The 17,726-nt window shown below is 32.5% G+C and overlaps 1 protein-coding gene across 1 annotated transcript in view; it reads left to right on the forward strand.

The window, feature by feature from the left end:
- The first annotated feature begins 323 nt into the window (after positions 1–323).
- Positions 324–17,726, forward strand: part of LOC134690226 (MAM domain-containing glycosylphosphatidylinositol anchor protein 1-like) — a 52,095-nt gene continuing 34,692 nt past the window's right edge. The window contains exons 1-5 of the mRNA XM_063550202.1: positions 324–416; positions 2,358–2,445; positions 4,346–4,452; positions 6,235–6,364; positions 6,790–6,968. Of these exons, the coding sequence (XP_063406272.1) occupies positions 324–416; positions 2,358–2,445; positions 4,346–4,452; positions 6,235–6,364; positions 6,790–6,968 (597 nt within the window). The remainder of the gene's footprint in view (positions 417–2,357; positions 2,446–4,345; positions 4,453–6,234; positions 6,365–6,789; positions 6,969–17,726) is intronic.

Raw genomic sequence — 17,726 nt, forward strand, 5'->3', positions numbered from 1 at the left:
TTATTATATTTATAAGTACGTCTGAGTCAGTGACAACTCTACAACAGATTTATCCATCGGATCACCATCAATGATGGTGATACATGGCTGTGTACAATGTCACAGAAAATAATTGTATTCATATAGATATCGATAGTTAGACGATGGTAAGTCCAGGACATATATATACAGATATCTATAGTTTGACGATGGTAAGTCCAGGACATGTATTAACATATATCGATAGTTGGACGATTGTAAGTCAAGGAAATGTATTAACTTGTATCGATAGTTGGACGATGGTAAGTCCAGGACATGTAAATACAGATATCGATAGTAAGACGATGGTAAGTCCAGGACATGTATTAACAGATTTCGATAGTTGGACGATGGTAAGTCCAGGACATGTATTGAGAGTCATCGACAGTTTGAGGATGGTAAGTTCAGGACATGTATATACATATATCGATAGTTGGACGGTGGTTAGTCCAGGACATGTACTAACACATATAGATATTTGGACGATTGTAGGTCCAGGACATGTATTAACATATATTGATAGTTGGACGATGGTAAGTTCAGGACATATATATTTAGATATCGATAGTTGGACGATGGTAAGTCCAAGACATGAATATACAGATAAGTATCGATAGTTTTATGATTTTTTTATCCAATGCTTTTCGTAAAAGAATATCTGATATTCCGTATATCGAACGTAAAAGATGCTACATATATTGACCATGATTTGTGTGCTCCAAGGACTGAGCAAAGGTTTATGCCTTCAAGGCCAGGAGTTAAATCATAAAACATGTGATTAATGAGATAAAGACAACAACAGTCTAAAAACAATCTACACAGGGACTTAGGAATCAGTCGTAATGTCGCTCCAAGCCAGGGGAATGACAAAGGAGGGGATTATGATATCAGATAGACATTCCAACTCATCAGTCGAAAATAAACATATGAATAAAAAGGAACAAGACAGACACTTAAACTATAGTACACAAAACAAAACAAACACACTTAAGATTAAACAAAACGAACCCAACAAAAACATCTGAATGATCTCCGGTGCTCCAGAAGTATAAGCATAATATGTTCTACATGTGGCACATATAGTGTTGCTGATATTAATATAAACCCAGTAGGTTTCATTCGTGAAAAGGGATGGTATTGTAGTTACGACAGAAGGAACATATCCGCTATCATCTGTTCAACGGATTGTTTATATTAGTCAACACACTTATGGTGGCGAATGCCAGATTACATTTCTCGTTTATCCTAAATATTTCAATATATTTCAAGTCGGATATATGTAGTTAAAAAAAAATAAAAATAAAAAGCTTTGTTGCACTATTTAGCAGTACACAAAACAGACATACAATTTTGGTCTTTTTGTTTGTTAGTCATAGCCATAGAGATTCAAAATTTGATCATTCTAGTGACTATTGTGTCGTGTTAATAACTGCTTGTACGAAGGCAATGTAATGAGTCATCTTCTCCCTTTGATATTTTTTTAATGGGTCTTTTGTGAACTCTACGAATTGAGTAGGGGTATATATTCCAAAGGCATTTAATCAGTTATCTCAATGTTTTCTCGGGTATATCAAATAAACGATACTTTTTTTCATTTCTTCCATTTTTAAATTTTTATTTTTCATTGTTTTGGAAATAATTAATAACACATTACACCAGTATCAATATCAGAAGGTTACCGACATGAGTAGCAATGCGTTCATCATGTACATGATGTATATGCCATAAAGTGTCCTTGCGTCCTGAAAACATTTGAATCTAGCAACATTAAATACTAAAAACTATTTAATTGAAATTATTCACATTATGTATAGAACCAATCAGAACGAGTTGGATGTAGCATGTATGCATCAGATCATTGTTCAAAACTGCAAGTTGCCTTATTGAATTGTTGTTGTCGTTCGGTGGCTGCTTTATTGCTTTATACCCAACACCTGAATGACTTAAGATTCATATCAATTTTTTTTTTAGAATTAGTTCCTGTTAATTAAGATATTATTGCTATGCTTTTATTACTGCAAAAAGGAGGACAGGGGTTATCATTTCAACAATTTAAACTTGCATTTTTATTTATTTTATTTTGAGTAAAACAAGTTTTTTATCAATATCGCAAAAAATAAAATCGTATTTTAGTCTGAAATGACAAGTTCGCATAAATTGATGCACGCAATAACTTCATAAGTCACAGCAATCTCCGTACAGCGCTCGTTTCCTTTCCGTATACCTAGTACACTACAATACAATGACATGTTTAGTGTAGTGATACGAAATAAGTACGGAACGGATGTGAGCTCTGCGCCGGAGATTGAAGTCACAGTCTCATTTAATTTCATTAACAGGATTCCGATAGCTGTTGGCCCAATCCCTGTCCTGATGGTACAAAGTGTGCTCTGTCCAAAAGTAACGGTGATTTCTGCTTATCATATGGTGAGTTTATCTGACTTTTTATTTTAATTATGAACATGATAAAAGAGAGAATATATAGTTTTAAGGCATACATCATCAATAAAGTCGGGAAAATTGTAGAAGAATTTATCTTATCAAATCAATAACTCATTTTCCGTAAAGATAATCATAAATTAGATATTGCGTATATGGGTTTGTCAATGCTAGAGTTATATCATTCAATAATAGGTCAAGCATAATTTCAATTAAGTTTGAATGGAAAACGTCACATGCTATGAATGCATCACCCAACATGCGAATCTTGATAATGTCGAATTTTTACAATCATAAAATAGTCAAAATTGGCAGAATGAAAGATCACATGACTATACAGCTGGTGTTAAACTTCTCGGACTGCAAGCACATGTCGCTATTTAGTTACGTCACCGACACATCTTTCAATTAACCGTTTGTTAACATTTAGGTTCATGTTTCAAAGGTTTTGGTTTTGCCATTTGCTTTGGGATTTTCCTTTTAGAATTTGTGACAAAGTTCGGTGATTTTCTGCAGAAACAAACAACCAGCGTTATCTGCCGCAAAATTTCCCAATTGTACATGATCACACTTAAAGGGATTTTAGCAACATTAATCTGTTTTTTACCTAAAATCATCCGAGTTCCTGTTAATAAATGCAGACGCTTCTTTAGTATCGAATCTCTCTTATTTCACAGTTCATTGGATTACCTTAGACTTTGTTCCTTATCTTGATGTTCTGTATAATTGATTTACAAGATAATGATACGTTACACCACTGTCGCTAAATAGATACACCGATATACCACTGTCGCTGAATTGCAGCATTGGTATACCACTGTCGCTGAACTGAATCATCGGTAGACCATTGTCGCTGATTTAAAATATCGGTAACCCGCTGTCGATGTATTGGATCATCGGTATACCACTATCACTGAATAAGAACATCGGTATACCGCTGTCGCTGAATTAGGACATCGGTATACCGCTGTCGCTGAATTAGAACATCGGAATACCGCTGTCGCTGAATTAGAACAGCAGAATACCACTGTAACTGAAAAAGAACATCGGTATACCGCTGTTGCTGAATAAGAATATCGGTATACCAACGTCACTGAATGAGAACATTGGTATACCGCTGTCGCTGAATTAGAACATCGGAATACCGCTGTCGCTGAATTAGAACATCGGAATACAGCTGTCGCTGAATAAGAATATCGGTATACCAACGTCACTGAATGAGAACATTGGTATACCGTTGTCGCTGAATTATGACGTCGGTATACCGCTGTCGCTGAATTAGAACATCGGTATACCGCTGTTGTTGAATTGAGTCATCGGTATACCACTGTCGCTGAATTGAATCATCGGTATACCACTGTCGCTGAATTGGATTATCGGTATACCGCTATCGCTGAATTAGAACATCGATATACCGCTGTCGTTAAATTGAATCATCGGTATACCACTGTCGCTGAAATGGATCATCGGTATACCGCTGTCACTGAAAAAACCGGTATACCACTGTCGCTGAATTAGAACATCGGCATACCGCTGTCATCATTGATATGTTAATGATATTAAACTAACTGTTTATAAAACTTCCAAAATTCTCAAATATTAAGGCTTTTCTACCTCATGAATACATCACTGTAATTGGCAAAACTTTTAGGAGTTTTGTTTATCCTCAATGATCTTTAACTTCGTACTTTATTTGGTCTTTTGAAAAAAATTTTGATTCGAGCGTCACTGATGAGTCGTATGTAGATGAAACATGCGTCTGTCGTATATATAAAATTTCAATATTGGTATATATGATGAATTTTTTCAGAACATCAATATACCATTTGCTTAATTTCAAACGTTAATGGTCCTTAAAACCTGATCTGTTTTCTTTTTATTTTGACAGACTGTCCAAGTGTTACGCTCCACAGTTGTGGATTTGAGAATGAGAATGATACATCATGTATTTTCAAGAATTCATTGCAGGATGATTTTGATTGGACACGTCATTTTGTAAGTTAAAACACTTTGGTTTCATGGGAAAACGTTCAAACTCTATATATATGTATATAATTAAGACCCTTTCAAAAATGTAGAATTTATTATAAATTAAAAACGGATATTATCATCATTATGTTGAATAGTTTTTTGGCAAAAGGATTTTATTCTGTATCTTGTGAAAAAATATCAGACATCTAAACGTTTAATAACAAATTTTAAACCTCATCGAAGTACAGCCTTATTACTTATTACTAATACTAGTAACTAATGCGACAAGTGTTTGATATTGAAATGCTATGATTTTATTTATTTGACATATTGCCATGCGTTGTAATCCAATGGAGTTATTCGTTAAAAATATATGTCAATTAAATAATTATGTAGATAAAGAAAACAATATATGGCAATGTAACACTCATGAATGATGTTCGTTTTGAAATATAAGAGATATATAAAACATATTGACCCAATATGGCCGACTTTGATGAAAATAAAACACGGAGAGCAAAATGCAGATCTGGACTTAAAGCGCTGAACCTAAGGCCTTAAGAGCAAATCCGACAAGAGATAAAAATGTCCATCAAGTCTAGTAATTTGTATTGAAGTTGTTTTGTTGCTGCCCTTAAATTATTAATTAAGTTTTGCAGTTAGTTACTATTATCTTGAATATTATAATAGATGAAAATAAACTGTAAACAGCAAAATTGTTAAGCAAAGTAAGATCTAAAAATACCTTTGAGAAGTAATTGCCCTCGTTGTAAAGTTTTAACATTTTTTTTTGTAACTCTTTTTAATTTTTACTTACATCTTCTCCTCTGAAACTACTCAGGCAAATTTACCCAAATTTGGCCGCAATCATCGTGTAAGTCTTTATATAAAAATGTTTCAGATGACCCCGCCTATCAATCATTATTGCTGATATATCTATTTATAGAACATAGGGGTAAAATGCAAGTTTTGTCTTCTATTGTTTTAAGCTTCATAGATAGAGAAAATCGGAAAGGTACAGATATGTTCAGAATAATGCACTCTACCAACGATCCAATCGATCAACGTCAAAGTGAAATTTTTACTGTTGATGTCAACTACAATTTCGAGTCAACAAAGAGTTAACGCAATGTGTTCATGAAGAGTACGAATTGAATTTTCACGCATATCTTCATGCTTGATCTTCTCTAGGCTGAAGTTCTTATCAAACTTGGTCCATCCAACATTATAAAAAGTAATAAAAAGAAAGTCACTTTAACATTTTGATAAACGGAGGCTTTTGATATAAATAAGTAGGAACAATTGTATATTATAATCGAATGTGTTTCTTATTCCTGCGTGTTTTAAAATATTGAACTGTCACTTAACGTTGTCTTTTCTTTTTGCGTTAATCTCGATATTGTCATACTCGCGCGAGGTTTGGCTAGCTATACTAATGTTTATTCATGCATTCTTTAAATTTTAAAATGTCCTGTACCAAGTTAAGAATTCTTTTTTTTTTGTATTTGATTCGTACATCTGAATAGAATAACTAATCAGAAAAGCATTTAAACTGATGAATTTTGAACAGCGGTATACTACTGTTGCCTTTATTATTCATAAAAATAAATGAAGGTTATTTTCTATTCTATTTTAGTTTTTTTTGTTTCATCGTCAAACTTTCAAATATCATGGCATACATCTTTGTGAGTTGATTAACCCCAATTTTAAATAAGGAATGATCCTTAAAACGTTTTCTGTCAATGATGTTCAAATCTTAATATTACCAAACTTTCCGTTAACTAGATGACACTATTGATATTTTAGGGTGGTACCCCTTCATCAAATACTGGACCAACAAAGGCAGCTTCCGGAAGTTACTACATGTACACAGAGGTGTCAAACGTACAGAATGGGGATAGAGCTGTACTTACAACACAAACAGCTAGCTTAACGGGTATGTTCAACCCACCATTGTTTCCTTAGAAAGTCCTGTGCCAAGTCAGGAAAATGGCCATTGTTATATTATAGTTCGTATCTGTGTGTTACATTTTAATGTTGTGTTTCTGTTGGGTCGTTGTTCTCCTCTTATATTTGATGGGCTTCCCTCAGTTTTAGCATGTAACCCGGATTTGTGTTTTTTTCATCAATTTATGAGTTTCGAACAGCGGTATACTATTGTTACCTTGTTGAATAATAAAGAAACAACACTTTATACAGATTATTTGTCCGTAGAAGTTTTTCAAATTTGTCAATTTCGAACATCTGAAACCAAATTACTAAATGTAACAAATATCAATTAAAATGAACCAACACACGTAATGAGATATATAAAACAGTAACGTACTATTTTGACATTATTAAAATATATCTATTTTTCAGCAAGTAGTTTCTGTCTGTCATTCCAGTATCATATGAAGGGCGCGCCTGGAACATTAAAAGTATTTGCTGGAGACAAAAATTCTTCTTTAACAAGTATCTGGGAGAAATCTGGAGTGCAACCATATCCTGAGCAATGGAAATATGTTAATATACAAATACCACAATTCAATAACCCAGTTGTAAGTATGTTGTTATTTTATTAGGATTTAGTGATCTTTAACTATATGTTGTATTTTTTTTAAAAAACAACAAAGACTCGGTATCCTCATTTGTAATGAAGTCAAAGAAAATGTAATGGGATTGAATTTCGTAAAACTGCAGAGTTCTGTTTTAGTTTAAAATTCTGTCATTTGCTTAGGCACTTATCGTTGAGACATCTCCTTGAAGGATCGTTTTTGTTGTTTTTGTTGTATTTTTCTTGTCACATGTATGTGTGTGACCAAACAATGAAATTGACGTAGATGCAAACTACAATTCATGCAATAACTCAAATAGCACCAGATATTCTGAGGAAAAAAAGATGTAGAAAACTGGTTTAAAAAAGGACCCACTATTATAACCGATTAATTAAATATCTATATAATAATTCGGTACTGACTTGATTTTATAGTTTACTATTTAAATGAACCATTTAGAAATTTTGTAATTAAACAGTAACTAAGTTTCCAACTGCCTCATGTAAAGTCAGCTTTAGATGAACTTTGCTAAAAATTTTGCCCTGTTTTGTTTACAGCTCTTCAACGTTTACGGTCCGGTCCGTAATTATCATTGGCTTTTAAAAAGTGTCTTTGAGCGTTCCAGATGAAAGTACATGTATATCCAGAAAATCGCTTCCAATGCATTGAATTCATTTAACGTGTTGTTTTTATATTTGTACATGTATATACATACTTACAATGTAGACATACCAGACTTTGCTGTTTCCTTCTGGTTATCCAGCAGTAAAAGAAATAGTCTAAATTTTTATTTACTTACCCAACTTTAGGTAGCACAATACAAAGATTTTATAACTCCAACTCCAAAATTTTAAAATGCTGTTACTTTCTTAATAATGCTTGAACATTTATAAAAGTGGTAGTTTTGGATAAGTAACAGATTACACTTTCAAATTAATGCAATGTTAGTATTATGCAACAATTTTGTAACCAATTATAATGTTAGCTGTGTCTAAAATATTGTTCACAAAATTTCCACTTTCAAATGAATTTAGCTTCTGCATATGTATCCCTAGAGGGTTGATTTAAATATATGTTGTTCCTATGGCCATTATTTACAAAAGAGTGTCTCAAATTTCAGATAGAATGTCTAGAACAAATTTGACACCTAATTAAACATTATTTTCTTTTATATGGTTAGGATCTTTACACTAATTAGAGATTTATGAGAGAATGGAATACCATAGAGACAATCTGAGACACACTTTTCAAGCCAATGATGTGTTGATTAAGATTTCGTTAAAATTTTCTGTTTAGTTAAAGAGATGATAGAGCTAAATTCATTCAAGTGAACTTACCCTGATTTTTCCAGTAGTTATATAATAATTGATTACATAATGATTGCATCATAAAAATATTGCATTCATTTAAAAGATTAATCTTTTATCCATCTATATATACCTCTTTTATTATTTTCTATGCATTCATAAGAAAGTTACAGCATTTCAAGGGTTAGTGATTGGAAGAAAAAAAATCTTTGTATTGTGCTACCTTAAATGTCTAATGCGCATACACTAGTAGCACGATTTCAGTCTGAAACGGGCATTTTTGTCTGATCACATTTTGATTGTCTGGATTTACCGCTAGAGAAAATCGTCAAGATTTTTAAGATCGTTAAGTCGCCGTTCAGATCGATAGCCTCATCAGGTAAATCAGTTCGTTAAGCCTTGTCAAGACGGAAAAGACTGAATCATCTAGCGGGTTGTTTAGACCCGTTAAGACCGTGTCATACCAAAACAGACCATGTATACAAAATTACGTTCAAAATTTTCAGAACTTGTTTAGATCCGTTCATTATACCGGTTTCATACCACGAGTTGCGCCCCTTCTACTCGATTACGTACTTTAGATTAATATGTATATATGTTTTTAAATTAGGATTTGTTTGAAGTATATTTTGATTAATTAAAAAAAAAAGATTAAATTTCATGTTGATTCTTTATTTCTTTTCTTGTTTTGTTAATGAACTATATATGTTGTTTATTTTTTTTTAAATGTAAGTTTTATTAAAATATATATTGGTAATTAAATCCAAGGACGTATGTTAATTGTATACACACCAGAATGTATCCCATAAATTAAACCTTAAAATGTTGTGAATACCGGTGAAAATGTTTTTCGTATTTGAAGATTAGTAACGGAAAATCCTAAACGTAACCTAAATAAAGGCAACAGTAGTATACCGCTGTTCAAAACTCATAAATCCATGGACAAAAAACAAAATCGGGGCAACAAACCAAAACCGAGGGAAACGCATTAACTAAAAGAGATAAGGATCCACAGAAATGCAGCGGAGGCAAATTAACACATGCAAATTTTTGTTGTATGTATGACATTTGCTTTAATTCGTTTTCTGTTGATATATGTCCTAGTTAACCGTTGAATATGTTGCTTTTTGTTTGTATGTTTATTTTTTTAGTGCGATTTACTCTGTTAAAGTTGGAAAAAAAATATTCCCGACATCCGGAAATTCGAAAAATGACTTCTCGGATCCCGAAACCTGAGCATAATATTGCATTTATTCAGCCTCTGTCGGGACGGTGTTAAAGTATCACCGAATAAAAATGTTCATTCAAACAATGTATCCTTATAATATTTATTTTCTAATCAATATGATATGTATATAGTACTTAGTACTTAGTATATATATATATGGCGTTAATTTAAAAAAATCTGTTTTAGTTAAAATGGTCGAGTTCGATGGCACGTGCTAGTAATCAACCGGGTCAACAGGTAACAAAATCAATGATCCATAACGTAAGAAAGTACATGCTTGTTATATATTACAATTACTCTCATCATCATTCTTAATAGAAAGGTGCCCTAGGGCTGAACGTTAATAAATAATTAATGAATTTGTGTATTCACGTATTAGTGATGTCTGGTATTCAGTTTTTAATATACATGCTTATTTTTTCAAGTTTTTAAATTGAGCAAAAAAACATGAACTGTTCGGAATTTGTTTAGTATTCAAAAGAAACTTTTCGCTTCTATTCTGATATAGTTTAGAGAGTATTCCGATAAATTGTGTCAGTTAAATAAAGTACTGTGTATTTGTATTTTATTTATTTTGTCCTAATTGTATCATTATAATATACATTTTGTATTTCACTACTATATAAACTATAAGTTGTAATGTGATTGATTATTGGTTGTTTAAAGTCCAGTGGCAAATATTTCATGCATTTCCAGGACCAGCTGTAAGTTTATGACATATATGGAACTCACCGGTGTAGTTTTCACGTGTTAAAATAGTTAAAGAATAATTAATTTTTAAAATATCGAAACATAAAGGAGGCAAGGCGCTTGGAATACCCGCACTTCAGTTCGTTTCTCTGTTTTGTCTTAAAAAAGTAATGTTATTTTGTTTTATATGTTAATATAATTTACGATAACTGCGGTGTATTCGTGCTGTCAGACGAAATATGAATATGTGCCCTTTAAATGTTTTTTTGTAATATGGATCGTTTGCTTTCGTATTGACGTTTAACACGCAGCTTTAATTACTGACTGTGATGTATGTAGAAATTGAAACGTACTAGAGAATGAAGGATGCAAGTCCAAGCTTTGAATTAAAATGGTCATTCAATAGACTAACAAATAATAGAACAAGTGTAAGTGTTGGAATGACATATACAATATATCACCTTGTGCATTGTCGAAGAATTTAAATTTGATTTTACATTGGTAACTGGACAAAATTGAAGAGAGACAGTCCAATCTTTTCTCTTTTTTGTTACGAGTACAAATAAACTGTTCTTAGTTATTTCGTAAAGCATTTCCTTTAAATAATAAAATCGCGCGTGATCTAAAAAATACTCACATTGCAGTGTACTATACTGCTTTCGAGAAAAATTATATCAAATTATAGAGCAGTCTAACGGCTCCAACTAAAAATTTAAACGCTTTTATGTTGGGGGTTGGGTCTACCATTTAGTTTGACAGATCCAATCATACAAGCTGTTTCACCCTTTTTATTGTGATGATTGGGAATTTGCATTAAGCCGTTGGTCACGTGTTGATCACGTGCCGAGTGGCACACGCTGATTTAAAAGTCATTTAACTTCACAATTACTATAGCTATTGATACCATAGATATGAGTTATATACTAATATTCTCTTATATCCATGTTCTCCGGGGCCTTAAAACGTCGTTTAGTTAGAGCCATTAGTGCTAAAACTTTCTTCTTAGTGAACTAAAAAATCTTTTCCGGTATATACACAACGGACTCGACACTTTTCTCAATATTTATCAATGATCTAGTAAAGGAATTGAACAATCTAAACGTAGGAATAGATTGAGATTATAGAATATTGTCAGTTTTATTATATGCGGACGACATAGCTATATTAGCGAAATTGGAATTGGACCTTCAAGGTATGTTGGATAAACTTCACCAATGGTGTAAGCGATGGCGAGTATTGATTAACACTGAAAAGTCGAAATGTATTCATTGTAGGAAAGGGAAATCTAAACAAACTGAGTGTAATTTCACCGTGGGCAGGAATAAGTTGGAATTAGTTAACGAGTCCAAATATTTACGTATAACATTTAGCTACAACGGTAGTTTTTTGTCAAATGTGGATCTTCTTGCGAAAAGTGGCGGACGAGCACTTGGGAATATAATTGCTAAAATCCATAATGTTAACATGATTAAGGACTTTGGATATAAATCATATGAAACATTATTCAACTCAGGTATTGTTCCTATTCTTGATTACTCGTCTGGTGTATGGGGATACCTACAATATCAGCTAATAGACAATATTCAGAACAGGGCTATTCGTTACTATTTAGGAGTACACAGATTTGCGCCTATCCTGGCTATACAAGGATATATCGGCTGGATCCCGAGTCAGTATCGGCGTTGGATCAATATGGTGAGATACTGGAATAGACTCATTCGATTTGACAACAACCGCATCACCAAATCAGCATTGAATATTGACTATGATTGTTGTGAAAGTAACTGGTGTAGAGTAGTAAAGGATATACTGGACCAGCTTGATCTAGGACATTTTACGAACTGAAATCAGAGGTCGGTTTATCTTTGGTTGAAACTAACATTTTTCGTGAATTTGAACTTGAGTAAAACTAAGCGGTCACAATTTCGATGTGGAATTTTACCATTAAGAGTGAAAATTGGTAGATACTCAAACGAGAGGATAGAAGACAGACTTTGTATATTTTGTAAAAATCAAGAAACTGAAAGCTTAATTTTTTTATCACAAATATTTTTATGTCTATATATTTTTGAAATTTACTTACGTCAACAAAAGATTAGAACGTGATATAATTGTTTAATAATTGTTTTACTTTATTTGAGGTGACTTATAGGTCCATTGGGCCGGGTGTATTACTTTTTATCATATATTATATGTTTATAATCTGTACATAATTTACAAATGTCACTATAATAAATAATTTAATTACTTAATTACTTACTGTACACGTAAAACACGAATTTGGTAATTGTCATTGTTTGTCGGGAATACACGTATTTGTCATAATTATCCATTCATTTGACTGTTTCTCCCCGAGGGCTAATCATAAACTATGCCATACGGCATGGAGAGATTACTAGAATACTTTGAAAGGGTTAAAGCTATTATTTCGTACCCAACTGTATTTAAATTTTAATTCATTTACTTATTTACTCATTCATCAATTTTATATCAAATTTTTGCTCTCTAAAATTTTATTAATTGTTTTAGTTCGAAATTATGTTAATTACCACATGATTAAAAATTAAATATTTAATGCCAAATAAGGCGCAAGCCAGAGCCGACCGTAAAAGGGCTGTATAATCAGTCAAGGTCGTTAAAAACTTCCAATTGTTCAAATGTATTTGACAGAAAAAACAGTTATAGTGTATTCATTCTTCACACAAAAAATAGAAGTAGAGAACGAAGACGACCTATGCACAAATTACACTAATTTTCAGAGAGGATTTTTTACATGCTTGATCGTGATCAAGTGTTTATATTATCTTGAATTAAATCGAAATACCCAAATAAAGTTTTAAGCGTCGTAAAACTATATATGCAGCAACGGATGCAGACATTATTTCTCGCTGCATTGAAGACCATTTGGTAACCTTCTGCTGTTGTCTTCTCTATGATCGGATTGTTGTCTCTTTGACACATTCCCCATTCCCATTTTCAATTTTGTTATAATGACTTTTGTGTGTATGAACACTATTCCTTAAAAATTGTTATATATTTCAATGATTTCTAACGAAATATTAACAAAACGTTCGCCTTGTATTTTTATAATTAATACTTTTATTGTCATATAAATAAAAAGAACTAATCTCTGACAAACATAACATATATACAAGATTATACAGTACAATATTGAAATACAAAATGTAGCAGTTCAAATTATTGTTTTGGGTCTCCCGTCCTCAGTTCTAATGACTCTTATTAAGGAAACTGTATTTTTAATTTGACTGTGAGATATGAGTTTAGTAATATTCTAAATTGAAGCATGTTTTCTTTAGAAGTGTTTTTCGACTTCGAATTGATTTTTTCGTGGAGTCAAAATATCTTTTTTTCTATAAAAGTTATATATATCATGTAAATAGTAAGAACATTTGAGAAAGAAGTGTTTTTCGTCCTCAATCTCATTACATAATTTGCAATATCTCTGATATCTAGGAATCTTAAGATGTCTGACCTTTTCTATTAAAAGAGTGTGTTCGCTAATATTATTCCATTATTCCAATTTCCTACTTTTTTCCCTATGAATTGTAAGTTTGCTATTTGTTCAATTCACAATTTCCTTTTTGTCCAATCAGAACATCCAATCAACATCATGGCATAATGCTGTTAGCTTTATCAACGTTATTTCCAAATGCAATTAGTAACTCAAAATTATGAATGAATCCACCGTTTCACAATTTACAGCTACAGGTTCAAATGAGGTACCGTATGAGAGTAAGTTAGGGACATTATATATTTCCTATGTATATATATGATAAAAATGCCCCTTCATAAATTATCTGGCTGGGAATCATACTCAAACCAATGTGATATCTTATCTACAAAAAAAATATACATTAAGAATTAAGTATTTATTACATCTATTACATTCGACATGTATATCATAAAATTAAATAAGTCAATACCATTTATACTATTTTATATATAACTACATGTATTTGATTTGTCATATTTGTAGTAATAATAATTCAACAAATTCTTTTAATAATACTTTTTTATTTCAAAATAGAATTTGTAGAATATTACTACATACATGACAAGGCAAATAGTATGTATAGATTATAACATATATTTAAGTTCTACAAAATTTAGAGAAAACAAATCATTGATAACAATTCAGGGGCGGGTCTAGCCATTTTGAAAAGGGCGGTTCCTAACCCAGGACAAAGGGGGGGTTCCAATTACAGGTCCCCATTCAAATGCATTGATCCTCCAAAAACGGGGGTTTCAACCCCGAGAACCCTCCTTTGGATCCGCGCCTGCAAATTAATGAAACATGCCTGGAAAAATCTTAAATTTCTCTGTCTCGTTAAGGACGCAATGCTGTCACATCATGTGGAATCAGGGCACAATATCAATACACTCTCTTTTTTTTTGCCCCAGGCAATTTTGAGGTTATTGCATATGCAAACCCAAGCCTTGAAGGTATTTATAACAAATATGTGATAAATTCTAATTATTGTACATCACCCACCAGTGGCTATGTTCCGGACCATATGAGTATTTGGACCATACGCGTATGGTCATGAACATATGCGTATCCTCATATGGTCCGACCATACGCGTATGGTCCGACCGTACGCGTATGGTCCGACCGTACGCGTATGGTCGGACCATATAAGTGTATACTCGTTTGGTTATAAACGGGACGGACCATATGAGTATTTGGACCATACATGTATAGGTATTTTTTTTAATAATATACATGAGAAAACTTTATAAAATAGCAATGATTGCTACATGCAATTGTATTATTTACAATTCAATCAACATTAAATAGTGAAGCCAAAATTAGTTTTCATCGCTAATTGTATTCTTGCATGGATGCGTAGGGTGACCTTTACATCCACACGGTATACCATAGATTTTATTGGGTCCTGGGTCATTCCGATATGTCTACGGTGAAAAAGCTCTAGATCTCAAATATCGTAACATCATCATGACGGAGTACATCTTATCACCAGACAACTTTAAAAAAACAAACTTGTGTCTTTGCCGGTGACGTCATTAATTTTTTTTAACTTGACAAAACACGTAAAAGTATAAAAAATTATGAATATTGCATTGCTAATGCTAATCATATTAAGTTTCAAAAGTAAGCAATTTATTTGACTCTTTGTCCTGTCGACTTTTACGTCAGGTTATAGTAAAACAGTTGACTTCTTGTGTAATAGTTCATTAAAATATTTTTGGAAGTTATCTTCCCAGGTAGACATTTTGTCATGCATTCACTCGTAATAACATATCGGTATTAAATGAAAAAATATGTGTTTACTATAGTTTTGACTAGTGATGAAATTAACTGTGTGAAACTGCTTATTTTATTTTGTTAATCTTGGTATTACTAATTTTAAATGAAAAAGTGACCTTTTGTAGTGTATTTTAAATGACGTGACAACTAGACGGGGTACATAAAGAGGTTAGCATAAATATACCTTTTAGTTACCCCGACCATACGCGTATGGTCGGACCATATGAGTATATACCCAAATGGTCATAACCATACGCGAATGGTCCAAATACTCATATGGTCCGGAACATCTATATAAATAGATTCATCATCATCATGATCATTGTAACATGTGAAGATTGGTTGGTTATGGGTTATAAAAAAATCCAGTAACAAATATTTCATAAAAATTTTAGGACGTGACAGTTATCAATACATTATTAAACATACAATACATATGAATATGTAGGGTTACTCCATCAGGGGGTTAGGTCTGGTAATAGGCCATCCCCACAACTAAACCATTGTGAATACACACAAGGGTTTAGGCAATACACTTGTGTGTATCCAGCCCTTTAAAAGGGGGAATTTAAACCATATTTTATATGTACCCTTTTCAAATCATGCATTCATCTTCCAGAAAAAGGGGGGTCCAATCACAGGAACAATTTTTTTACTAGCCCAAATTCTTACTTTGCCTTTGAACAATTTACTGTGCAAAAATTTTGTGTATTAGAACGTCGATTCATACCTGTATGCAAAAATGTTAACATTTTTCCTTCAAACTCTTGGGCGGATCAATGATTATATTCATGACTGATAGGCATGTTTTAAAATATTATTAATTTCTACTCACTAATTGTAATTTCCAGCTCAGCTTATACTGTACTGTAGTGTCCATCTACCATGTCAACGATTTTATGTAAAATAAGTTTGCCATTTGAAGCTGCCGACATGCGACAAGTAAAGAGGGTACGGTAACGTTAAATCGTTTACGGGCATATTTTCCGTTTTTAATAAAAACTTGTCAGATTTGATTAATTATCGTCGGAAAATGACCCTAATGGATAGTAATTCAAATTAAACCAGCTTTATTATGCTGTATTCATGTAATATATATAACCTGGTCTTTAACTGTACTTCAGGTACACTGGCCTTTTTCTGCTATAATATTCAAACTTTATTTTTTAACGAACTCTTCTGGTATGTAATTTTTTTTTATAAAAGGCTCTCGAATAATAAACACATTAAAAAATAAAGATGGAAAGTCAAACGCATGAGTCTGGCAAAAATGAACGGACAATGGCATGACATTAAACGGAAAACGATAAAAGACATATATTCTAGTTATATATATATATTTTTCCCTGCCTCAAATTTACTCAAATTCAATTTATATAGCTAACATTTAAAGTTAAATGAGAATGCATTCATTTACAATATTAATAGAATGCTACATCTTAAATTTAATTAATCATAATTATAAAGATCACGCATTTTCAAGTGTTCACTGCCGACATCCGTAATTATTTGATAAGGGTGTAAAAATGATCTATTGCGTCAACATGACAAATTTTTCGCCACTTACGACAGTCTGTTATTGCAAAAACATGTATTGCAATCACTTGTAAACCTTTAATATAAAGGTTCAGGTGCTTACATTCAATGAATAAATGTTATTTCGGCAATCTGTTTATTTTTTTTAGTCAATTCGCGGCGGTTTGTTCAGCAGTATGACTTTGAGCTACTTTTTAAAATATACAAAACATGTTAAATAGAAAGTAGTAAGAATACAAATGGAATATTTTTCATATTTAATTAACATGATTAAAGGGACGTGGTAGACTTTCAGTTAAAATAAACCAATAAACCGTCTTCTTTCTATTTTTTTTAAAAGGGGAGCAACCCCTGATAAACAATGAGAAAGTTTCACTCGTTTTGTGTCCAAATGATTAAAATCTGAACACGACTAGACACGGTTTGACAACGTCTCGACGTGACTTTGTATCCATTATCTGTTTTGGTCTGACACGGTCTTAACGGGTCTAAACAACCCGCTAGACGATTCAGTCTTTCCCGTCTTGACATGCCTTAACGAATTGATTTACCTGATGAGGCTATCGGTCTGAACGGCGACTTAACGATCTTAAATATCTTGACGAATTTCTCTAGCGGTAAATCCAGTCAATCAAGATGTGATCAGACCAAAATGACCGCTTCAGACTGAAATCGTGCTACTAGTGATATGTACACGTTATCCGCCATAT

The sequence above is a fragment of the Mytilus trossulus genome, chromosome 11 (assembly GCF_036588685.1).
Source record: "Mytilus trossulus isolate FHL-02 chromosome 11, PNRI_Mtr1.1.1.hap1, whole genome shotgun sequence".
Lineage (NCBI taxonomy): Eukaryota > Metazoa > Mollusca > Bivalvia > Mytilida > Mytilidae > Mytilus > Mytilus trossulus.